The 25,395-nt window shown below is 44.4% G+C and overlaps 1 protein-coding gene across 2 annotated transcripts in view; it reads right to left on the bottom strand.

The window, feature by feature from the left end:
• LOC128907785 (calpain-8-like) overlaps positions 1–24,643 on the bottom strand; it is a 30,432-nt gene extending 5,789 nt beyond the window's left edge. For both annotated transcript variants that reach the window (XM_054197030.1, XM_054197031.1), the window contains exons 1-15: positions 24,378–24,643; positions 21,613–21,682; positions 13,742–13,860; positions 12,503–12,636; positions 12,032–12,200; positions 11,059–11,142; positions 10,173–10,258; positions 8,735–8,809; positions 7,570–7,730; positions 6,703–6,878; positions 4,666–4,677; positions 2,748–2,959; positions 2,147–2,183; positions 1,396–1,461; positions 401–458 (exon numbers count right to left, since the gene is read on the bottom strand). In XM_054197030.1, the coding sequence (XP_054053005.1) occupies positions 401–458; positions 1,396–1,461; positions 2,147–2,183; positions 2,748–2,959; positions 4,666–4,677; positions 6,703–6,878; positions 7,570–7,730; positions 8,735–8,809; positions 10,173–10,258; positions 11,059–11,142; positions 12,032–12,200; positions 12,503–12,636; positions 13,742–13,860; positions 21,613–21,682; positions 24,378–24,614 (1,696 nt within the window). In that variant the 5' untranslated portion in view covers positions 24,615–24,643. The remainder of the gene's footprint in view (positions 1–400; positions 459–1,395; positions 1,462–2,146; positions 2,184–2,747; positions 2,960–4,665; positions 4,678–6,702; positions 6,879–7,569; positions 7,731–8,734; positions 8,810–10,172; positions 10,259–11,058; positions 11,143–12,031; positions 12,201–12,502; positions 12,637–13,741; positions 13,861–21,612; positions 21,683–24,377) is intronic.
• Between the last annotated feature and the right edge of the window lie 752 nt (positions 24,644–25,395).

The raw sequence follows: 25,395 nt of genomic DNA, 5'->3' as shown, positions 1-25,395 counted from the left end.
GGGGATGCTATTTGTTTTGGGGGTGGTAAGCCTCTATCTGTCCATAGAAGTTATTCAGCAGCATAATAATATCTTCCCATGGTGCTCCCCACAAGAAGGTACAGGGAATATAGTGCCTCTGAGGGACACCGGCTGGCAGCACTTGGAAGGGGAGCACCAGGTAGTATCTTTCCCCCACATATTAAAGGTTCAACAAACCAGGAGGAACCCAGCTGGGGGGTGGTCAAAAACTGTTTTTTTCATCGCCATTAGCTGATAGAACTGGATTTTTGCTAGCACAGATCCCTTCTGCGTGCTGATGGCACAGATGCTCACGCTGACCAAAGAGCAACTTGATGTCTCACCATTTCATCACGTGCCTTTCAGCTCCATTCAATGGGAACTACACAACATTACTTACTCTTCGCCAAAACCCTGTTTAGGATAGTTTGAAGTTCAATTGCAGTCACTTCGCAGTCCTGGACAGAAAAAATATTTTGTACGTTAACACAAAAAATTATTTGAAACAAACTATATTCATTTGCTGTTAGACATTCAGAGAGTATTTTCCTTCCATATCTAAGGCATGCAAACCTTTGGTTTTTTTCTAACACTTTACATTTACCATCAGACATCACGTGGAGGAGATCCTCAGGAACCCTGAATATTTCCTAGCCTTTCAAATGGGAAATAAGTGGTTTGTTACGTGCCGTGGTGGCATGACCCAGTAAATGTTAACTTTTTAACGGGTTTGACCGAATCGGGTGATTACCGTCTTTCTCAGCTAGAGAGGTTCAGGAGAGCACTTGAGATTTTCTGGGCTTATGGAAACTACAACCAAACAATACTAAAATTGCCCTCTCAAAACTCAAAAAGGTCTTTCTAACTAGCAAGATGTTTTTCCTCTTCGGTGCCAGTGGCCACCTGTTCATTAAGAGAAAATCTGACTCGACAGCCACAGGCTAGCACAGCAGGGCTTTGTCGATACTGAGGTTTGTCAAATACAATAAATAGAGAGAAAGCTCAGCCAACAGTTTTTCCAATGCCCGAGGCTTCTAAACAAAGAGGAAGGAATTGGCCAACTAGGCAATTGTCAGAATTATACGCTAACTCCACAGGTAATTTATTTCACCGTGGGATAATATTTTCACAGTCCTCACTCCCATCACCCCTATTTTCAAAGTTATTCCATGCCCTGCATTACCGAGGGAACAAATCACATTTTGCACCAATAAGAGGAACAATGTAGCAAAACGGCTCTATTGTAAAACAAATTGAACTGAAACTGTGAGTTAATAAAAGGGAAGAACTGCTTGGTTTTTTGAAGACCAGACAGTAAAAGGAACTGGCAAGTCAAATATTTGCATAATCATAACAGAGAGGTCCCAATCTTTTCTTTCACCTTAATCCACTTACCTCTCCAGAGAGCTTTTGAAACAGAGTCTTGAACTCATCATCTATATCTTTGTTATCGACATGAGGCTAGAGGAAAAAGATGACCGAGAGTGTGGTTTACAAGGTGGTTCTAGAACGCGAGCTGTGGATAGCGTAAAGCAGCTTTACAGGGGACTGTTTACAGCAATGGAAAATGAGCGCTTGCTCTGCAGCAATGTCAAACCAGAGGCACTACTTAAATCACGACGAGCCAGGGGCTGGCTTCATTTGGGAGTAAATACTTTCTAAGACCGATGAAAAAGTTTTCTTCCACTACCAAAATAGTTTTATAAAACAGTTGCAGTGAAAATGTTGCTGCACCTGGCCATAGCAATTCAGCAGCTTCTTGGAAGTCTGCTTTTGCAATTTCTCTTGGGCTTCAGGAAGACTGTTTCTATGAAAAGGATCATTCGGTGCCCTCCCTGCCTCCTCCTACCTGTACTAGATGGAAGGACAATTTAAAGCCCAGTCTTCAAGGGTACAGTTTCTGTTCCACATGGGCCCAGGTACACAAAAATGCACATGAAACTAAGCCACGGAGATATGTAAAGAATCCTCATGACCAAAAAATATTTTTCCTGAGCACAAACGCATACTGTGATCTCAACTCAGGGGAAAAATAAAAATCTCACCCCTGTTTTGCCCCCACATTATGAAAGGAAAGTCTGTTAAAAAAAAAAAAAACCAAAAAAAACCACGCACACAAAAAAATCTGCCCAGTTAAGACATTTACCTCATATGGTTTTGCAGCCACCACATCACCAATCATCCTAAGGAAAAACAGAAAAAAAAAATCCAAAACAACAAGAAATGACAAGTCTATCATTTGCCCTTAAAATAATTAGCAAAACAAGCAGTTTTAATATAAGGTGTTACCAAATGCATAGAATGAGCCCCCAGGTTTCCCGCTTCCTACACCTCTCTCTGTCCCGCCTCTTTGAAGATTTCCTTGGGAAATCCAGCCTTGTTATTCTTTTCTTGTATCCAGACTCCTGTTTTTTTCATTCAATGATACAACCCTTCTTAAAACCACCTCCTCGTCATCATACTCCCAAATCCTCCACTCTTTAATTGTGGGAACTTCTACTTCACAGACCTGAGGGATCTAGTCACCGCTTGAGTACTTGCTGGAGGCCATCTGAAGAGCCATGACTCTCTACCATGGATGCGTGTGTGTCACATATGGTAGACTATGTAAGAAAATAGATCCTAGAAATGGGCCTATTTTGTCGGTTAAGGGAAAAGATAGAGCACGGGATATGGGTGAAACACCTGACCTTTTCCTTTACGTGCCTCATGAGCAGAAGAGAAGGCTTTACAGAGAAGATACGCACTGAGTTTTAGCCTGTTTCTCAGAAAAAACTCGCAGGCAGAACTCTCCATTTTTGTAAGGCTCAAAAGTGGACGGCACAATGAGGTACTCTCCCCGGGGCAGCTTCATGCGGCTGGAGACTTCACGCAGGTTGACATAAGGATCAGACCGGGCTGCTGGTTGGTTCCTTGCGAAGAAAGCACGGTTCGCATGAATATCTGTGTTATTTTCCAGCTGTGGGAAACGTGTTTTTGTTAGAACCACTTGACAATTCACTGGTAAGCAAGCCACCCTATTTCAATTTCAGTGCTTTAAAGCCATCTCAAGTTTTTTCTTAGTATAAAATAATAAATCTGCAAATGATGGCGTAAGAGATAACCACCAGGGTTCTGTCATGAGAAACAGTCAAGCAGATAATTAGAAGGGGAAAGTATCTTCCTTTAGAAGGGTTATCTTTTCACATGCCTCTTTACAGTCTGTGATATAAAATAAATAAAAAGTTCATAATGCATGCTCATATCTGGTCAAACTAGCACCTGCTGTACTTAAGTCATCCACGTAGTGAGAATTTTTTGCTTTCACAGGCTGCTCGTGAGCAAATTTAAATTTCAGAATGTTTTTGAGCAATGTATGGGATGGGATGGATCTCCTAATTGCATAGGGCTTGTAGTCTTTGATTTACTTAGAGAGAAAATAATATTAAAGAGAACACAGTAGCAGTCACAAGGCTGAGACTTTGGGGCCAGATTAGATGATTTACCCAACTTCTATTAGTAATACTAAGGGTATTCCTTTGGATTATGTGGAAAACAGTACTGAACTTTTCCTTAATGCCAATATACTATTGTACAAGTGGAACATTGCATAGCTCAGAAAACAAAACACCAACGTAACAAGAAACAGTAATGTAAGAATAACGCCTCTGCTTTAAACCTTCTACTCGTGACTTTTGCTCCACAGTGATGTCTTTCAAAAAGTGTGATTCAATGATCCACAAAAAGTGCTGTGTGGTTGGCATTGCATACAGATAAGATTTCTGGCTGTCTAAGATCAGAGCATACAAAGATGTTATCAAATATTTTATAATCATTCTGCTTTTCTGTTGTAAACTGTAGAAAAATATGGGCTTTTTTCCTCTTTTGTTCTGAAGATAAGATTGGATTTGGTCTTTATTCGACAACACCATCCTTTCTCCCCACTCAATCTTAAACTAAGTGGGACTGCAAAGATTAAGAAGCTAGATCCATATCTTTTTCAATATATAAAGTTCATTTTCCCTTTGCATCTGCAAGGCTGTTAAAAGAACACAGTTAATTGCTACATGACCACACATTCATTTACCGAGAGAGAAGAAAAATGCTGAAAAGCCAAGGAAAAATTGGCAGCGCAGGCTGCTGGACCTCGGTAATGAGTATAGGCTATTCCTACTGCCAGACACCCCTGGGGTCTCTTCCTTCAGGAATGAAAAGCCCCTTTCCTCAGTATCGACATGTGGGAGGTTAGGGAAGGTTCAGAGGGGTTTGTTCATTACCAGGAGCCCCAGCTCAGAACTGTAGAAGGAATGGATCCACAGAGTTTGGCATTTCTTTGGAACAACATTAGCTACATTTTCTCGATTTTAGAGTACAGAGACCCTGCTCTGCCTTCACCTCTACTAAACAGACAAATCTGACCTACGTTATGCAAACTTAGGGGAAACCAAATTTCAACAAGTGTAAATGAAGCCAAGGTTGGGACTCAGACATCTGTAATAAGGCCTCGTGCCACAGTCCCTTGGAAATGGTTATTCAGAACTTGAGAAATGGGTCCAGTGATCCAAGAACAAAGCTCTCCAGAAGAGCTGTCATTAGTAAGGAAGAAGTCTTCCCAGTAGCTAAATTCTCCAGATCAACAGGAGGTGCCCATCTGGAAGCTAGAAGTCTTCAGCAGAGATTACATACCTCCTGAGGAATCTGAAAGGAAGACAAAGAGCTGATGTTAAAGGGCTGCTACATACCCACTTCTATCATTAAAAAAAAATAAATCAAACAAAGCCTCCTCCAGACGCATTTTTTTTTAAAAATCCATTTACAACCACTTATTGTAGTATTGGTTATGCACGAAGTTATGCAGGAAGTTCTCAACTGGTGCTAAAGCTATTCCACAGGAAAAACAGGATCATGCAGAGGAATCTATACAACATTTAACTGCCTTTCTCCTGATATGGTGCTGTGAATTATACTACTGGTTGGAAATATTTGGGTAAGCCTCGAAAGGTTCAGCGAGGAAAGTCAACAGCCTAGCCCCACTTTGCTAACAAAAAATGCACTGAAAATTTATTACAGCAGACCTAAAATCCACTAGTCCACAGTTACTGGTATATGATGAAAATATAAGGCTACCATCAATTATAACAAGTAACCATAATTATAACAATTAACAAATTTCAAGATTGGTCCTTCCTAAATTAACTCAATTGCTATATTAATTTGTACTTCCAAATAGAAGGTAGCTTTTCCAAGAGCAATTAGTTGTCTTGAGAGCACAGATTTCTGTGAGAGCCAAAGAGAGTGTCCTCCCAAGTCCCAAAAGAGCTTTTGAAAATATCACCCACACAACGATTCTGGGGCCTGAGATGGCCCCTTGAGACCTCAGGTCTTGTTCCTTACAACCAGCATACTAGGCGGCCAGGACCTTGGCGATGGGCACACTTACAGTTATTGTCAGTAGGTAGTTTGAGCCACATGACTTACAAAAGCTCTGCAGGGCAGGTAGACCTGAGCATACACCTTTTCACCTTCTCCTGCACAGAGATCTCCTTTGGGTTACCATCCATGCTGTCCTAACCGGACCTCCTTAGTCACAGCATCAGCTGCAGTGATGTAAATCCACAACAGTGGGAGTGTGACCCAAGGAACTTGGATCATAGCTGAATGTCCACCTGAGGTGACTTAGCAGCCATTTCTTTCAAAAGAAAGACTTCATCTTCTTAAGAGTCACCAAGTCTACCCTACTATGGAAAACATCATGGAGCAGACAGATGGGATTAAATAGATGTAAAGCAGAAGGGCCTGCTAATGTCTTCAAGTTTTTACCCAGACGTATGAGCAGACAAATATCCTTAATGTGCAAATTCTAGGATGCCAATAGGCCAGGGTCCTTGGCACCACGCAGATGGCAAATCAGAAATGTACTCGGTGAGAACCATTTGTGTATGCAGACACTGAGGCACTAGGGAAAACCTTGCCTAGTTTTGAACCATCCTGCACAAGATATATTGGCAAAAGTCAGCCATTCCAATCTGCTCCCACCTGTGCTGGTTAATGATCTTCATCCAGTGGAATCTATGCAACATCTAATTGCTTTTCTCCAGATATCATATTGGGAATGATGAATACTGGTTGGAAATTCCTATATTTACTTCTCTCCCCTCACGTCACAGAAATTAGAGGTGACACTGCAGATTTTTCCCTACATTATATTTTTAGAGACAGAAGCAATACTGTGAGAATCAGGAAAAAAAAAAAAAAAGAAAAAAGACAAACCCAAAACTACTGAACCAGAACAATAACACGGTAGACAATGAATCAAAACAATTTTCAAATGCAAGGGAAAAATAATAAAAGAAAAAAAGAAAGTGACTACTGAGCACTAACGATAGGCTGTAATCAGAAACACTTATCTGGAATTGCCAGGCACCCTGAGCCTGCCCCCATTCAGAATTTGAAAGAGAAGTCTCTCAATGAGACTGTTGCTAAATTATTGCCTCTAGTTTTACGTTGCTCTCCTGTTAAAGAGGGACAAGAACTGAGCCTAAATTTATCTGAATCTTCCCATATTATGCGGGTCAGGAAGAAATGAGAAAAGGATTTGAATCATCTTGCAAAATCCAATTCTTATTGAAGTGTAGTGCTGAATGTCAAGATGTAGCATATTGCTAATTTTTTTCCAGGGTAACAGAAGAGGGAGTAAAGCCTTTAATCAGGAACAAACTTCACCTGATAGAGCGAATAACCAATACTAAGCAGAGCTTCCCCCATTTTCTTCTGTCTCCTGCGGTTCTTCTGCATCAAGCCCACCAGTATAGTACAGCACGGTTCATTCAAACTCCCTTCATGGTCATCATCTGGTTCGTCCAACCGGATTTTAAACTGGGGATTGGTCCAGTATGTCGCTAAAAATTCCCAAGGCAAGACAAAAAGAAGGAAATTTTGTTGTCATTGCAGCCAAGATGGCTGTCACTAGAATTACACATAATATCTCTTTGGAAGGACTTTTGCCTGGAGTTTTTCCAACCCTTTCCATTACGTTGCACGGTTTTATGTTTTCACAACTATGCTGAATATCAACTGGAGCCAGGGCAAATCAAAGCACCAAGGTATTTCCTGGGGAGTAATGACCAACAGGGAGGAGCTGATATTGTTAATTCCAGCCAGTCATTTATCCTCAGGAAACGTCCTTGGCTGAGGCCGTTATTGTCGCAAGAGGACCAAACGCCAGACAGCCTCTCCAGAGGTCTGACCTGAAAATGAATGGGAAACAACACTGCCACTGAACTGTGACACTTTCCTGGCCTACGCAACCCTTCGGAGGATTACTCCAGTCAGTTGCAAAAGCCGTGTAAGCAGGAAAAGCAGACAGAGAAAAAAAAGGAATACAGCCATGAATTAACTGCTTAGTGGGCTGGTAATCCCCAACGAAGAAATCAGTGTGAATTAGATCTTGGGTTAGGCTGCTGAGCTTTTGCTTACTAGCTAAACCCAGCAGAAAGAGCTGCACCTCCAAGCCCTTCCCACCAAAGCTCCCACTGGTTCACAAGCATTTATTTTGATTGTTTTTTTGGTATTTCTTGGCTGGGTCTCCACCTTGGTAGTTCTGGCAGCCCCCAGCAGTCGAGCCCCGTCTCCACTGTCCATTAAACAGGGTCAGGTCCCATTTATTGACCTTGTTGCTCGTCAGCGTGTCAGGAGTCAAGTTGCAGATCTCAAGGCGGGTGAACTGCCTTTGAAAATCCGAAAATGCCATCCTGGTGCACAAAAAGATCAGGGTTAGTCCATCAGCCTGCAACAGTCCAGGTGACTGCGAATGGATGTTTCCCCCAACAGGGTAGCAAACATCAGTACGACAGAGCTGCCCAAAGCCCCATTTAATTGAACTCTGAAACTTGGAGCCGGCTTTTGGGAAACAAAATTACCCACTCCCTGAATGAGCTGTATCTCCTGGACACAGTTGTTCTCAACAGCTGTTACACATTATGGGCTCAGTCATACCGTTTTCTGCCATCTCCAGCCATGGGCAATCCCTCATGGATCATACTTCATAAGTAAATTCACTAAAATTGGTGGAACAAAATGTGCAAGGAGATGCCATTTAACGTGAGTAAGAGTTGGCCCGTATGAAAGAGTCACTCTGTGGAAAAAGTCTCCAGTTTGTGTTTTGCCTTAATTCTATTGTTAATGTTTGTTTTTAACATCCCTAGTAGGTTTGCATGAGTGACAGGCCTTGATCACTTCATGCCGCGAGCAGAGGTCTGTTCTCATTTCTCAGTGCCTTATGGCCCGTGTAGCTGATTGCACTGAGAGATGGTGCGCATTTATCTTTCCAGTCTAGGACAGAGTGACATGCATTCAGTACTGATCCATATAATCAGCTAACGGGGATGGGCTTTCCATTAGGTCTGGGTAAACAGACTCTTCCCAAGCTAGTAATCTAAACTTTTTCATTAGTGTGCGGCATTTAGGCAAAAAAACAAACCTCAAAATATAGAGCAGCTGAGGTTCATTCTTACCACCTCATTGATTTTATTACCATCTGGTCTCTATATTTTGGATAAGCACTGAGTTATGCAAGCTCTAATAAAAGGTAATGTTTGAATGGGAAGGGAGACAAACAAGAGGCTAACAACACACGTATGTTGTTATTAACCCCCTTGGCGCTGGCAGTTTCTCTCCATACCACTGAAAGGACTACTTAAAAAGCATATGTGCACATAAAATGAACAAAAGATTAAGCTAGCTGGACGATTCTCACCAAAACTCTCCATCATCTACTTGCTTATCCAGAGCCTGTCTTTGTTTGGGATGAACATAATTCCACTCAGGAGCACTGCAGACAAAGCACAAAAGCAAGCTGTTCAGTCGTTGTATTTCATTCTACAACGAGATCAGAGAGTTAGGCTCTGTCTTCGGTTACAGCTGATAAAGGAGCATGCATTTCTTCAACAACTAGACCTTCTGCCCCTCTCAATGGCAGTACACACTGCAACCTGACTATACAGGGCTGGAATCAGACTGCAACTGTATTTGCAGCAAATAAGTCTTAAACTGAGTCACCGCTGCCAGGTGCTGGGATGTACATATATTGCAGACTGGATGGATTAGGTAACACGCAGCCTGAAAGTCAGGCAGAGCTTCTGCATTGTAAGATCTGTTGGGATGCCTGATATTCTCCCTAGGGAAACCATACAAGCTCTGCTGTTGGGGTCTCCAAAGAACAAGAAATTCAAAAAGACGGGATTAGAAAATGTACTGCAGAAAACAGCATTGCTCTTTTCCCATTCTGGTGTTGCGGTGCAGCAAGCTGGATTCTGCTCGGATCTGCTCCCACGTGATGGTGCAGTTCTGCACCTGCCTCCGCAGGGTTGTCCCATGGCAAAACAGGATATGGCACGTCTGCGGGCCTGAGGCACCTTATCTTGGGGCTGAGCAAAGCAGCTCTGATACAGGTAAGAATAATTCTAATGTTTATCTCTATTGTCTGTCCTTAAGTATTATACAACATCAGCACCGGTGCTGCAGCCAGTCAGGACAGGAAACTGAAATCTCAGAGGATTGCATGAAAAAATATATTGTGGCCCAAATGAAAATAAAATCTATGCCACTCTGAATATAAAAATAAAACGCGTGCAGTCACTGCCATTCTCATGAGATACCGAGGCAGTTGAAGCCCAGACAGTTTCTGATAGATTTTCAAACTTCTAGGTCCTTAGCTTAGTCAACATCCCCATTTTTTCAGATGCTGCAGTAGAAACCAAATAGTGGTCTCATTTAGAGCCCAGCAACCTTAGAGCTGAGGCAGAGGCACAACAGAGGTTTACCCTTGCTGTATTTCTGAGGAATAGGATTGGTTTGCATATCCTACAAAGGCCCTGGCACCATCAGTCGGATCAATCTGAGAAAAGTCATCTTGCAAAATGACCTGGATATGGCTTGCATTGGGCTGCTCACAATTAAAACATGGGCTGTTCTTTCTTATTAGAAAGCTCTGCCTGAGGCAGGGAAGAATGTCCGCTGGGCAGAGTGGATCAATATCTAACCTTGCTAATAAATTAATAGTGTTTTATCCCAACTGATTTAGTATCTCTCCTAAATGTGCTTTGTGATTGGATTAACTGCATAGTCCCAATTTAATTTTTAAAAGATACCAGAACACACTGAAGAGAGAGAGGCAGGGGCGTATAAAAACCTACTTATCACTCCAAGCTCCAGTCCATTCCACTTCACCCCAGGGATTTCTAAGCCTCACGAGTTTCTCTGGCCGTCCTCGGTAATATACCTAAAAGATCCACAACAAACAGAGCCTAATCACTTCCATTATTCCAATCATCATGGGGCAATTGCTTTTCAGACAAGACAGAACACGATTTGTACTTGAGAGACACAGTCCATAACAGTTTGCAATAGTTAAAAGACACCTAGATGCGTTCCACCCTTATTTTACATTATCCTGCGCCACCAAGTGAGCCATTAGCCGCAGCACTCACCATTTCATATAAAGACAGCAACCTGCAAGGAAAAACATCAGCCACAAAGCAGCAGCATATCTACATCCTCAAAAGCAGGAGATACCGCACAACGCAACAAGGTTCGGAAGAGGTTACTTGGCATGGACACCTCTGTAAAGGTTCCAGTTTCAGAGCAGGAGATCCAGGGCTCACTGTGAAGGTGGGACTGCTGAAGGAGTTCATAAAAGAGGCCTTTACTCTTTTCCGATTAGCGCTGACTGGCAAAGTACACTGCTCCCACCTCATGCAGTACAAACACGTGGAGAAACGGCTGCCTCTTCTCATGTTTCTCCTTTCCGTACCCTCCATTTCAGTAACAGCTTGGCCCATTTTGTATTCCAGTCTGTTGGTACAACACGAGTTGTGGACTGCACAGTATACTCTATATAAACTACCAGTATGGAGCTTCCAACCTGGCTAAGTACCACAGGTACTTTCTCTTTCTGTCAGAGGGTGCACGTTAGCAACATTTTCATTTGGTCAGTCACAGAAAGACATCAGAAAGTTGAAGGCACTGCAGTATTGCAACCCCAAGCTGTTTTGTATGATGGCCCTGGAGAGGCTGGCTTACCTCTTCTGCTCCAGTGACAGAGTAAGCATGTCCCTTTACCAGCTTCAGGCTTGTGATTGCTTCTATTTCAGCTGTAGAAGTTATCTGGGGCAATAAAAGTATACACATTTAGGACTATATATTGTGTAGGAACACAGCTTTTGTGAGCAAATTAATATGGGGGAAGATATCCAAAGTGGTATGCACAATGAATATCAACATTCCTGATGCAAAGTGTGTTAAACACAGGTGAGATCCACAGCAAAAGTTCATCTCCACAGTTTCATGCCCCTAAATACGTAGTCCTAGCACAACAGAGACTTAAGAACGTACAAAGAAATCTAAATCTAAATCCAATTCCCAGCTCAGGTAACAGATCCAGTCGCCTGCAAAGATGTGTTCATGTCAACAAAGCTCTAGCCTGCCTCGGTTGAGAGCCAGCATATCAAGATTTCGACTCTGGTAATCCTATATGCCATGAACCAGGATTTCAAACAAGATAATGAAACAGGATGTGAAAGGTGTGGAGTTCCCAAAACATGTACAAACATCATCTGTAACTTGAGAGAACTTGTATTACAGGTGTCAATAATCTTTAGGATTGAAAACAAAAGCTAGAATTAGACTGCAGGCTACAACAAAGTATCTCAAAGAGTTTGGCAGTTGTGTGTCTAGAACTGAAATTATGCAGAATTTGAATGAGAAAAGATACTCAGAGAATGAAAATGGAGTTCAGGAAGAGTAGTCCCCAGTTCATGGCTCAAAGCATTATCACAGGCTGGCTTGTAAAACGGAAGGCAGGATGAGAGTTGGGTATTTAGAACCTCATCCAGAGTTTTTTATAACTGAAATCAATAAAAGTCTCCCATTAATTGTAGTATGCTTTTAATTCAGACCTTCCTACCTATGTTGAACATTGGTTTGAGCTTTTGTTACAGTATGGACCAGAGCCCTGAGAACAGGAGAGGAGAGTAAAGCAGCAGCAGTCTCTTACATCAATGGAACAACCAAGCAACGACCCAGCTCTCAGAGCCTTCTGGATGATTTGGTACAAGTTTGAAGGAGCCTTCCGCAGCTCATAGGACTCAGAGATGCCTCCAGTAAAATCCTCAAAGCCCTCCATAGTGGACCCTCCTGTGAGAGCTTCATAAGAGCCATTCAACCTGTGAGGGAGATGACAAGAGCTGCATAAGGGGCCATCTCCACTTGTAAGCACTGGCACTGCAGAAAGAAGGGTTCATAATTTGGTATCCCTCAGGCTGTCTGATCATCAGTGTGACCTGGGGCACCAGAAGTAAAGCCCCTTGAAACAGACGGTTGGCAATACCCTTTATGGACCTAGAGGAAACTCTAAATAATGGGTGGAACTGAACTTGAGTGAAGGGCATTGTGTCTAACACCACAACCACCCAGGCTGTCAACTTCTGCACACTCAGGAGCGTTGCCTCCTGCTTAGCCACCATACTTGGCGTAGGCCTTCTCCAGCAGCGCGCTCCAGAACTCATTGCCTTCCTCTGAGTGCACGAAGACCAGCTTCCCGTTCTTGGTGGGCAGCCTGTCGTCCACCACGACGTCCACCCACTCCCCGTACTGCCAGAACTGATGAAAAGAAGAAAGGAAAAGATGATGAGGGCTGGTGTACACGTAATGGCTCTGCAGTGCCACCTTCCTACCCCTTCACCTGTCACCAGTTCTCCCTGGGTAAGTCACTGTAAGGTTTCATTCCCATGTTGGACTCCTCTTCCTTGTAACAGAGGCAAACTCTTCCCATCCCTATGAAGCACTGCTCAGGCTCCTTAATGCTGTATTGAAGTTTTGCTGATAGGTAATATTAACAGCAACATCTTGCACATAACATCTGGAACACTGTTGGTGCGCCATGCAGAGCTTACTTGGTGGAGACTCCGGAAAGTCAGTGCGGAGACAGGATACTCTGAAGTCTTTTCTTGTCTACTCTTTTAAGGCCCAATCCATGGGAAAAAAAACCCCAATGATCCCGTAAAAATGCTGCAAGGAGAGGTCACCCAAATGGGAAGCACTCAATAGTGCTAATCCCTTCTGAAAATACTGGGAAACATGTGAAACACTGCTAATGCTATTTTTTTGCCTGAATTTGATGCAGTCCTGAAAGGAAGGGAAAGAAGATCATTTACATAATAACACCTTTGCTGAGATGAGCTGGTGGAAGGGATAAGTATGTGCTCTATATCTCTCCTCACCGAAACACCTCCTTGAGCTTTGCAGGGTGGATCCACACTGCTCACACCTGAGCCTAATTTCTAGTCAAAGCAGGCTGGCTCACTCCCAACACGCCAGGCCTGCAGGCAAGGAAGTCTCGACAAAGTGGTGGGGAGGTGAAGGAAGGGAAGGAGGAAGAACCACATCAGCCTGAATTCACTCTTGACAGTCAGCAGCGACAGAGCTGGTCTTGACTCACGTGGCATAATGGTTTGGCTCAGTTACAAAACCTGTGTAACTCACCAGAGCCCCGTCAGCTGTAAGACAGCAGAACCTACCCGGTGAGCAGGTGTCATTCAATATTATTTTATTCTGTTCCTCTTTTTTTCCCCCCTTACCCCCCACCAATTTCACTTACACACTGTAATTCTTGAATATTTAGCCTGTGCCAAACATAAAAAAGCAGCTTTTAGCAAAATACTAGCATTTTCCTCTTTTATTCTTGATGCATTGATCATATAGGTACCTGGAAATGAAAGATCCCAGCATAGTCCATCTGGAAATTCTGATCCTTGGGAACAACGCGGTACAGAACATCTGGATTCAAAGTGAGAGATGCAATGGCAGCTAGTAGCCAGCAATCACCTAAAAACACGTGTTACAAGGCAGAAAAGTTTATTAACAAATAGCGTTTTGCCCAGCTGATCCTTATGCCATTCTGTCACACTCCCACCCGGACCAAAATACCAGCATTAAGTGCTTTGCAAGGTCCTGCCAGGTTCAGGATTGGTTTAGCAATCCATTCTCGTTTTGTGGTGTTATTTATCACTTTTGCTCATTTTCCACTCACACAGACCACATAGGTATCTTGGGGCCTTTGAGGCTAATCATGGTAATAATTTCAATGGTCTAGTTTGGACTTTGCTATTTTGATTTTTTAATGAAGCTGTGAAAGCTGGCTACTTTACCTAAGCTTGTTAATGCCCTCAGGAGACTGAAAACATAGCCAGAGAGAGCAGGCATTTGGGGTATGTGGGTTGCAAAGCCTGGCTGGGCAGTACAGAGTTAACGACCTGTGATACTTTAACTAGACCTGAGCCTCCGCACCTGGGAAAGGCAAGGGCTTAGAAGGCATCCAGAAGAAGGAAAAAGCTCTGGGTTCATAGAAGGGTGGTAGGACTTCATGCCTATCTTTTGGAGAAGATTTGATGGATAGCAGGAGCATTTCAGGGGCTATTCCTTCTTAGCCCTTTCTTTGAAGGTCTGAATTTGAACCAGCACTTGGGGGTATTGCTACAGATTTGCCCACAAGCCTAACGGAGGCTGAAGTCTCCTGGGAGCTCTGTGAGGAGGTGAGTCCTTTCTCTGTCTCGCTCCTTATCCTGGAAAGGATGGACATGCCTAGCCCGTGCTAGAGTCTGGGTGTCTCGCAGCTGTTTGCTGGGTTGGTTACTTGTTTGTTGTGGATTGGAGGCTGGGTAAGTGGAAGCCTCTATCGTGCTGAAGGTGGAGCCCCTGGGAAGCTCAGTGACTCATGAGTTTCTCATGGTATTTGCATACTGCAAACAGTAGGAAGAACTTTTGTGTCTAGGAAAACAAAGCTGCTCTGAAGGTACCAATGTTTTCCTGGTTCCCTGTGATTTATCTGTGCCAAAAACGTGTTTCTTTCTGCAGAAGGAATTGGCATAACAGCTCTTGCGTCAGTGGAAATAACCTGACAGAGAAACCGAGGAAAGAGTTTAATTTGTAGCATGATTTAATATCCTAGAGCAGCAGTTAACTCTTTATGTTGACTTGGGCTTTGTGTTTCAGTGCCAGGATGAATATAACTGTAAAGGTAAGATGCTGGGACTTGCCTGGTGCTGTGTGCTCTCTGGTGCCTGTATCCTGCTGATCGCCCCCAGATGCTGCCTATGAGCTGATCAAGAAACAGCTGTTCCTAGTTAGGCAAACAGTGACGGGGAGAAACACCTATAAAGAAGTACCCCTGGGGTGATGACCTGTAACCACCTGAGCTGACTAATGTGATTATGGGCGCAGAAGCGTGATCCACCTAGCGTGCCAGCTCGGGCGCTTCAGTGAGGAGGGAAAGCCTAGTATTACTATGTGAGGTTCTGCTTGAGCTTTCCCCTAGGATTGCTCTGTGTCACCCTGACCGCCATGTTCAGGAAAGAGCGGTCAAGCTGGAAGGGGGTAGAAAATGGCTGGATTACCTGCTTCCCCCCCATCCACCTGTATCTCTTATGAGAAGAGGTTAAAAAAAAAAAGCGTGTCCTGCTTATCCTACGCAAGTAAAGTTTGAAGAGGAAGCGTGAGGCAGGTGAAATGCTACTTTGCAGAAAAGCAGTTTGAGGCAAGCGCTCTTACTTGAAAGGTAAGATTTCCCTTGTAAAAGAGCAGATAAATTACAATAAAAGGATTGTGAGATGTTTAAACTGGAAATAGGAAGAAGTTGCTGCTGTGCGTATAGGAGAGTCCAAAAGCCTCAGCCTTTAGAACAACTATGAGCAAAAACCTCCTGAAGCCCACCTTCAGCCTAGCTCTTGTACAAATTACTTTGCATTCTGTGGGACAGGGCTCAACTCACTGGCCTGGAACGTTCCTTCCAGCCTTAGGTACCTATGTGTAAAATAAGTGAAACTGGAAGAGCACAAAGCAGGGGAAAAATAGGCTTTTAAGAGCCTTCTCTTCCAAGAAAATGTAGATTCAGGAAATGATGGGATTGAGAATGCTCAGACCTGCTTTGTATCTATTTCTTTGAGGGTTTGCTTGGTACGGGTGTACGCCTTATGCTGCTTTTGCTTGGAGAGGTAGAAATAATGGTGATAGGTACGGAAATGGCTTTTTAGAGGAGGAAAATGAAAAGCCTTATGAAGTTAGAACTGAAGCCCTCGTTTTTTCAGCTGCCCCAGATATTCTTGCTGCTCTGGCTGCTCCTAGCATGCTGTGAAGCACCACAGATTATTTCTGAGAAGGTGGCAGGGTGGGGGTCCTGCTGTCCCTGTTGCGTGCCTCCACCTCGGTGAGACCAGAGAAGGTCAGCAGCAGTGGTGCATTGGTGCAGTCCCTATGTGCAACATCTGGAAGGGTTTCCCCTCCCTGGTCCAGGCCAGGCTTTTACAGCCAACGAAGGGGAAACTAATCTGGGCTTTGCTGAGGATGGTGTATGTTTGATGCGCAATTAGGCAGAAGAATCAGTGAAATGAGAGGGGTTTCCTTAAATACGTTATTTATTTCCCTGACTCAGAACTAAACAATTTCAGAAGATGCCAAACGCAGCGTGAAATCCTTTACAGCTATCTTACGGTATGAATTAACTTCTTAGCATCTGGGAGAGTGAGTGGCACTGGCACTTCTGCATCCCGCAAATGCACCATGCAGTCTAACTTCCCGGGGAAGCGTTAGGGGCAAGTCCGCCAAAAGCGCGCGTGGAAAGAATTGCATTGGAAGAATTGCAGCAGTGAACTTGGCCTTAAAAATAGATGTGCTTGCCTTGAGGGATGCAGAGTCCTGTCTCTAAACCTTGCTTGGGGGCCTAATATTTTTGGCTAAGCTTGTGGCTGAACAAATATTAACCATGCCCTCCGAAAGGAACCAGCTGGGAATTGGCTGCTGTGCAGTAACTTGATAAAAAGGAAGGTTTGCACGGGGTGCCTAGATGCAGATGGTTTGGGGGCAGCTTTGTATATAAGCAACGCGTTACATTCAGCTTCCTGTGTCACTGGCTTTAAGACAAACTAAAGAGGATGCAGGAATCTGTCCTTACCAAGGAGCTTCCAGGATGGAGCCTAAATTGCACAGGTTGCCTCTGATCTTCTTGTACACCGCAATGGGGTCCTGTTACCTATTACTAAGGTTTCTCAGCCCTACTGGGTAATACGTTACAAGTTCTAAAAGTATAAGTTGACAGTACGTGTTCCTTTTTTTTTTGAAGTTCAACACCATTTTGCTGGCAGCAAAATTCAGAGTTTTGTTTGTGGCTGTGCCTATGGCACAGTGCGGCTGCACGAGCTCCCTAGAAAGAGAGCTTGTGTAGGACCCCTAAAACTTGTCCTGATTCAGCGGAGGCTTATAAGCCATCTCTCAAACTGCGAGGAAACTATTTGTTTCCCTTCCTAAAAAGTGATTTTTTGGAGGGAGAGGAAATGAGGCCGATGGCAAATTAATTAAATATTTAATTAGAATGTATTTCCATTACAGTTATGGTCAGTAAAATGACAATATTAAAAAAGGATTTCTGCTCACTACATGTGTTTGAAGTTGCAGCCTTTTAGCTTATATAAATAAATAGCGTTCTCAGCATTAGCCCTGCAAGGCTAAATCACCTACCGGCACATACGTACGCCGCTTTCTGCTCGGTCTCGTATTTCATGAACAAAAGTTTCAGACAAGTGACAATTGCTGCGTTCACTGCTGCTGCTGAACGTGTTAAAAGGCAGCCAGCTTGATTCCTGGATCCGAGTCATTTGTAATGTTGGTAAAGTCTGATTAGGTTTTGGTTGTTTTTATTTTCATGTGAAATAAAGCAATTCTGACCTTGAGTTTGTGGTGGGAAGGGTAAATGTGAAACCTAGCTGTGCCTAGCTCTGCGCGTATATGTATATATACATATACACACACATGATCTTGGAGAATTACTTTGACTATTAGTGTTCTTGAAATAAAATCAGTCTCTGCTCACGGATGTACTGAGATGGCTGGTGTTCTCGGTGCTACGCAGGCACCTCCTGGCTTACAGAGATAATCGAATTGCTGCAGAGAATACAGAATCCTTGGTGACCTGGGAGCTGAGCAACTCCTCTATATTGATGATGTTTACCCAAGCACGCTGCACTCTCAGTGGCCATAAAATAAATGAGAAATTTGATTAGTTTCAGTTGCGGCAGAGCTGTGCTCAGTTTCTGTCTAGCTATCATCAAAGTGTCTAGGCGCAGACCATCTAAACTTTTCATTGACCTAGTGATGGGGAGTTTAAGCCAAAACTCCAGGATCTAACCAGACAGCACAGAGGCATTTCTGTCCTGGCTGTACTCGGGCTTGTCGCTATTTCAGCAACACCTGGTGCTCAGGAGGGATCCAAATACAGCGCTGTGGCTCTTGCTTCCTGGTTCGTCAAGCAGATTTGACTCTCAGCTTTAGTCTCTGCTGGAAGCTCTTCTTCAGAGCTTGTAGTACCTGGGGCATCCTACTAGACATCAAGGAAGCACTGACCCGCTAGCTTTGTAATTTCTGGCAGTGCAGGCTGTTCCTGCTTTGAGATTTCTAAAGAAGGCTTCCTAAAGTTTTCTGTGGAAACGAATTAAGCTCTGCAGCTGTGTACAGAAAGGCAAAAGAGCACCCAGCAAAGGAACAGGCTTTCTTCTCTTTGAGGTCTCATAGTTGTCAGTGAAGGTATTTTTTGAGATCTTGGGGATATATCTGCTAGAATGAAACCCCAAAACCCCTGGGCCCGTGGGACTGAATATCAGAAGGGCTATATAGTAAAGTCTATAGCAAGCTATGTGAACAAACCCAGTACTATTAAGCACTGTCCTGCCTACAGGAGCTCCAAAGGCTCCCTCAACAGGTACCAGATTTATCTCAGAGCTGCCAGGCTTTGGTTTGTTCTCCAATCTACTCATAATCTTCTCAAATCTGCCCGTAAGACGAGACACGCATAAAGCATGCGTGGGGTGGGCTCCTTAGCTGGTGCGAACTGGTGCATCTGCGTGGGCTTCAGGGGACTTCTCCAGCTGAGAGCCCAGGCCAGGGGAGCTGCAGTGCCTGAAGTACCCTCTGAGCCTCCAGAACAAAAGGCGCCCCATGAATATAAATGACGTGGATCTGGAAAGCTAATATTAAACTGAGAAGGTTTCGGTATGTTTTATATTATTTAAATTAATTTTCTGCAAACAATTCCGGGGTTAACTTATTCAGATAGCTGCAAGAAAACTTCCTAAATCACCTTTAATAACTAAGACTATGTGACTGCATTTCAAGTTGTTACTAGGCTATCAAAAAGATATGGTTCAAAGAGCGTTTAAAATATTTCAAGTCTTTCAAGTTCCCATCAAATTTCCCAAGCTGATATTCATCTAGCTTACGCTGTTGTCAAAGAAATAAGTTTAATGGAGTGAGACTAACTCTGGGTTTCCCTGTTCCTTTTGTTCACATAAACCCAGACCTGCAGTGTTATTTTTAAAAGAAAAGAAACGTGTCAGAGAAGACTATTAAAAATAGGCTCTATTTCCCTAAAGGGCTTGTTAACAGGTCACATACATGGCTTACATAAATATGGAATCAGGGCCTGTTTCAACAGGAGCGTTTTACATGAGGGCTTTAGTAACAAGGACTTTGATATTCAAGGTATTGGATCAAATACCAAAAAAGCATAATATGCCTCAGAGGTGTAAAGCAAATACCTGAACGCTAGAAGGGAAGTCCCATGCCTATATTCTGAAGTTTATTTTTGTGAAGGGTCAGTGTGTGTAGAAGCGATTGTAAGCAGCCTTGTAGAAACACATTGGGTTGTCTTTGATTATTTTATCTTTTTTTGAGAGAGAGGGAGAAAAGGAAGCTCCTAACAAAAGCAGAAACAGATTTGGGGGCTTTTCTTCTAGGTTTAGGGGTAGCTTTCAGGACTAGCTCTTGGGGTACTGCCTGCCGAGGGCTGACTTGGGAAAGCCGGGAGGCAGGCACCGTCCCCAGGTTCACAGGAGGTTTTTGGGTCCAGTTCTGTTGTTACCACTATTTGATGGATTTTGGCGCTGCTCTAATGAAAGCCCATTTAGCACAAAGGACTGGGACTCCACAGAGACATTCAGGAGGTGACAGAAATAAAAAGGGGCTCAAGGTATTTGCATTCAGTTCCTAGGCTTAACACAAATAATGCATTGACCTCTTCTAGTTTTAAGAGCAGGTAATATTCTTCAGTACTTTAGCTTGTAAACTGTCAAGGAAAATGAGGTTTTACTTCAGGCATATGATTTTATTTTTTTCATGCTATTATAGAAACTCCCCAAATTGGAGGTGACAAGAAATGTCGCTTTTATTATTTATCTGAACCATTCTCCTAAAATACAGGAAGTGATTTCCCCATACTCTGTGCCAGCATCCACCGAATAAATATCCTGGAGCAAGTGTATGATTTGGCATCTTATTTTTAGCATTTGGAGCACAGGCCCACACACCAGGGAATTTTTTAGCAATTGCTTTAATGGTGCTGTGTTTACAGGACCAGCATTGGTATTATTTATTGCCAATGACTTGCAGAAATTGTTTGAATCTCATTTGCACAATGGATGGGCTAGAAAACCAGTAAGGTCAGGAGTACTGCGGTAAGCAGCGCGGGAGGGAGAAAGGCTGATTTCTCTGTGTCTAATCTATCAAATTCTCATTACAAGAGTTTCAGCCTTCTCGCCTCTATATGCAGTCAGGAGAGGTTGCTGCTGCTGTCTTCTGGAGCTGGATCCTATCAGCGAGGCAGGCAGGGAGGGCGGCTGCTGCCGCAGCTATTCGAAGGGGGATAAAGCCCCTTACAGCTCCCTTCTGGCCCTCTGCAAAAGTGGGTAAGCAAGTTTTTCTATGATGGACCTTCAAGAGATGAGTGCTGGCTGAGAGACATCTCATCAGCATCAGGCCCTAATTTGGAGGAACACTGCCTTTTTTTTGGCTGCGTTTGCACAGTTTCTCTCCCTGCTCGTAGCTCTACACCAAAAGCTGTACAAGCAGGAGGAGCATTCGGCATGAAGGGCTTGGAACAGTTTGCTTGCTGGGGATGATATTACAAAGTCTACGTGCTCTCTTCATTTTTTATGATGTGGTGCTTGTTTCTAACTCATGCCTGCAAGCAGGTGGGCCATCCTGCTTGGCACGAAATGGCACGTCAGAGCCCCAGCCCCTCTACTAAACCAGTTCCTGCTCTGCTCGGTGGTTGTCGTGTATTTGTGTTGTGCAAGACTGAGGCTGGAGCTTGCTCTGCCTCCCAGAGAAAAATCCCTGATGACTAGGTGAAATTTCCCTGGTGTCACTTGTCCCAGCCGCTCTTGCTGGGGTGGGCTTGAAGTCCACTCTCTTGCTTCAGGGCAAGCGCTCTCGTGGTTAGCTTGGTGTCCAGCTCTGTCTCAAGAGGTGAAAAGCAAGCTAGCCTTCTGCTCCACAAACGGTTAATTAGTTTCCTACCTCCAGGAGACACTTTGGTGTCTCCCCGGTTTGACATAGCTCTTACAAGCCCATATACACATTGCCTCGGGCAGCAATGCTGGTGCATGAGTCCTCTTCTTGGGTATCTGCCTCTCTCCATACTACGTCTGGGAGATAGCCAATAAAATGGTCTGTGGATGAGGAATTTTTAAATGAGGCTTTTTTTTTTTTCTCTCCTCCCTCTTCCAAAACGAAATTCAGAAGCGCTGTACGTACCCAGCTCTCCTTGGCAGACATCTGTTCGAGTAGCTCCTCCAATTATGAACTGAGGGTTGGCACATAACTCCTGAAACGACACATTTTCAAAGTATGCATCACCCTTTCTGGTCTGAAAAGTTCTCATTTCTAGTTCCTTGTTTCAGTGTTCAAAAAACACTGAACACTTTCAACATTTCTTAAAAAAATATGTGTCCTTTGTCCTCTGTCTGATTAACATGACGTCAGGAAAACATTGCCTTATTAAATTCAAGACTGCGTGTATTTTTTTGAGGCAAATCCTGAAGCCCTTTGCTGCTTGAGGTTGCCAGTAAATATTGGTGAGAATTTTTGCTACTGTGGGGACAGAGGTGAAAATTGAACCTCGATGTTTACATCTTACTTTATCTTGCTGTGGTTTTGGCTCAAGCAGTGTGAGCGAGTTTGTGACGGTAGCTTCTGGCGCTGGAGCTGTGTTGAGCTTCTATGGCCACGGGCATGGAGGAGGTTCCCCCCCCGACCCCGCTTCCTCAGAGGCCGAGCACAAAAACGCTTTTATTGGTGGCCTCCCTCCCCCCCGCACCCGCTTTCTTCTGGTCCTTCGGGGCCAGATAAGTAGGTTACGGCAATGTCTGTCCCTCCTATCCCAACCCTGAGCCCTCCAACAATTCATGGCCTATATTAGGAAGTCTCTCTAGAGACAAGCGCCTTTCCTTTCGCACCAGCATTTCCCATGAGTTTCTGGATGGCAGAAAGGGGCAGTTTATAGGAAGCCTAAAGTGGCAACCAGGGTTGAGGAAGGCTTAGGCAGTCACCAGCTCTCCCGGAGCCCAGCAGTTGTCAGCTCTGAGCATCCCGTGGAGACAGGGAGAACCCAGGACTTTGTGTGTGTGATGAAAAGCCAGTTGGTGAATCTCCTCTTGCCGTAGGTGTGATCTCAGCTACATCCTTTTTGCTTCTGTGGTTATCCAGCGGGTCAGCCGCCTCGTGGCTGTCTCAGTGGGTAGGAGTCAGGAGCAGGTTACCTACCACACAGCAAAGGTTTTGTGTTGGTTTCTCTCTCCTCCCTCCAAAGGGGTGCACCCGGTGATAGTCAGCTGCGAATGACTTGTTACTCACCCAGACACCTGTCCTTGCTGAGCCGCTGCCAAGTGCCACACACACCTTTGGCACAACTGCCTTTCCACCTCCTCTCTCTCTGTAAACCCACTGCTGAAATCAGAAGATAAGTCTTTGATGGCAGAGCGGCTGGCACGCTCTGTCTGCACACCAGCAGTAGCAGCCTGGGGGCTGGGATGGTCTTAGCAGTGGATATTTATTTTGCAAGGGGCATGTTTCCAGCAGGTCTCGTCCAGTTTGCCCACTGGGTCCTGCTGCCTGTGTTGGATGCAGGCAGGTAAGTGAAGAGGGGTCCCATCGGCCTGCAATCACGGACGGAGTTTGTGGATGGAAACCTGTTGGCCGGATGAAAAAGTCCAAGAAATGAGCAGGGCTGTGACCTCCGACAGGAGTCATCCACAACATGGAAAAGTGAGTCAGATCCAGGTCCCTCCGTAGGAGAGCAAAGCATAGTGTTTGTGTCACCTTGCAGCAGGGATTGGACTCTGTCCCACGCACAGGGATAAGACAGTGGGTCCCAGTACTCGTGGATTAAGTGTCCGTAAACTGCTGGTGTCTTTGCTGAGTGCCAGGAGGGCAGAGGGGTCCCATGCAGGCAGAGCTGGGACATTTAACCCTTCCCTCAGTCGTTCTTGACCAGGCTGCACTTGTGACTGTGACTCTGCTGCAGGCACGATGCTGTTCTTGCGTGAGGAACCAAAGTATAATTTAGTGAGTTTTCTAAGACTGATCTTCTCCCAGGGTGGGCAAAGCCAAGAGGTGCTTCTGTGGTACTTGTTGCTGAAACACCCAGGTGCCAGAGCGAAGTCCTGATGGACAAATGGGGTTGCCAGGGTAAAATGTGGCATTATTAAACATGCACATTTCTGTTTTTCACTTCTCGGGTGAATAAAAAAAAAATAAAATCTAAGCCTTGAAATTTTCCTTCTTCTCTTATTCTCCTTTCCCCCATCAGAGGAAGGGAAGTCGTTTGGTATTTTTTTCCTTCCTTCTCCTTTTTTCAATTGTTCTTGATGTTGCAAGGAGGGGCAAAATGACAAAGGAGGAGCAGAGTAGGGACAGAAAAAATGACTGAAAGATGAAAAGGCAGAAAAATCTCTGAAGCCCTGATTTTTGTGGTTTAAAAAAAGAAATTAATCAGCATCTAATCTTTCCTGATGAAACTGGCTATTTATAGGATATATGTATTTGTGTAATAACTGTTCCAATCGGCTGGTCTCTAACTGTTGTAGGTAGAGAGGCAGAGGATTTTATTGAAGTAGTAACTTGATTTGCTGGGGTGCAGAGTGGCAGGACCACCGTGTAGGTACCGTTTCTGGGCTGCCCTCTGCTCTGTCTGGGTACATCTGGGGCTTTTGTGTCCATCTCTGGATTGCACCCTGGAGCCGTGGCTCTGTGGAGCTGGGATGAATAGGGAGGAAGCAGGTTCCCATGAAGCAGTCATAGGATTCTTTGCTTTATAAAGAGCTTAGATGTTGATTTTTATTTTTTTTTCCTCTCACCCCCATTTCAACCTTGTTTCTGCTAACTGTGGAGGTTAAGCAAGACAAACCAAGGCATACAGGAACAGTGGATATTCAGGCTCACCAGTGATTTAGCGTGCATGTTCAGGTGAGCTTTGATTAGACCTGAACTCAGGAAAACAGGCAGTTATAAAGCACTCTTACCGTCGGGCGCTTCCAGATTATCCCCCGGGTTTTGAAGGAGTATGGTCCCAGGTCCCGGTAGCCCAGTGCCGAAGGACAGGCTGGGAACTCCTCATCCTTGAACAGGGTGCCAGCCTGCAGGCACTGCTGCTTCAGGGTTTCGTAGTCCTGATTCTTGAACTTGATGGCGTTCCTCTTGGATCCCAGCCCGTCGGCAGCCGCCCTTTCTTGGCAGAGCCTGGCCGCGACCCCGGACATGCCGGCTCAGCCTGCCGACGTGCGGCACAACGCTCTCCTACCTCCTGGGCAAGAGGAGGTGAATGTAGGCAGGTAGCGGGGCTCAGGTGGAGCCAGGGGCTGCCCTACACCAGCTCCACCAGCTCTGGAGGGAGGAGGCACCAGAAGTGCAAATATGTACCCAAGATGTACCTGAGAGGTGCTGGCGGGGGCTGGGAGTGTGGGCGCTGCTTTGTGCTACTCCCATGTTATTTGCTTTCTTGCTGTCCCTTTTTAAAACACATTTTTAACAAGGAGCAAGGGAAAACCAGTGGTTTTGCTGACACGCCTATTTACACTTGGAAAGCAATTGTGTGTGTTCAGTGTCAGGCTTGAGGACTCGTGCTTTAAAAAGCTAGGTGAAGAGGGTTTAAAACTCCTTTCCTTCCTTCTGAGATCTGGTTCTATACTCCTGGAGAGTAGAGCAGCCGCAAAACCTGGGGCTGGGTATCTGCTGCTTACAGCTTCATTGGCTATCATGATGTCAGTGAGTTTTAAAGCAGGAAAATGTTGAAAAATTGAACGGACTTCTAGCTTAAATGTACTTTTTAAAAAAAAAAAAAGAAAAATTTCTTTCATATCTCTAAGCAGTGTGGGGTTTTTTTTTATTAATTAGTTTATTATTAGCAATAAAAGGTGTGAACTTGACAGAGCTAGAAATGGCCACTTGGCCATATGACCTGTAGAGGGCAAGGATACAATCCAGGAGCGTGACCCGGGCCAAAAAAATGGAAAATTATATCACCAAGCAGGAGGCAGGCTG

Source organism: Rissa tridactyla, chromosome 3, assembly GCF_028500815.1.
Source record: "Rissa tridactyla isolate bRisTri1 chromosome 3, bRisTri1.patW.cur.20221130, whole genome shotgun sequence".
NCBI lineage: Eukaryota > Metazoa > Chordata > Aves > Charadriiformes > Laridae > Rissa > Rissa tridactyla.
Note: the sequence above shows the minus strand (reverse complement) of the source record. Positions and strands in the feature narration are given on the sequence as shown.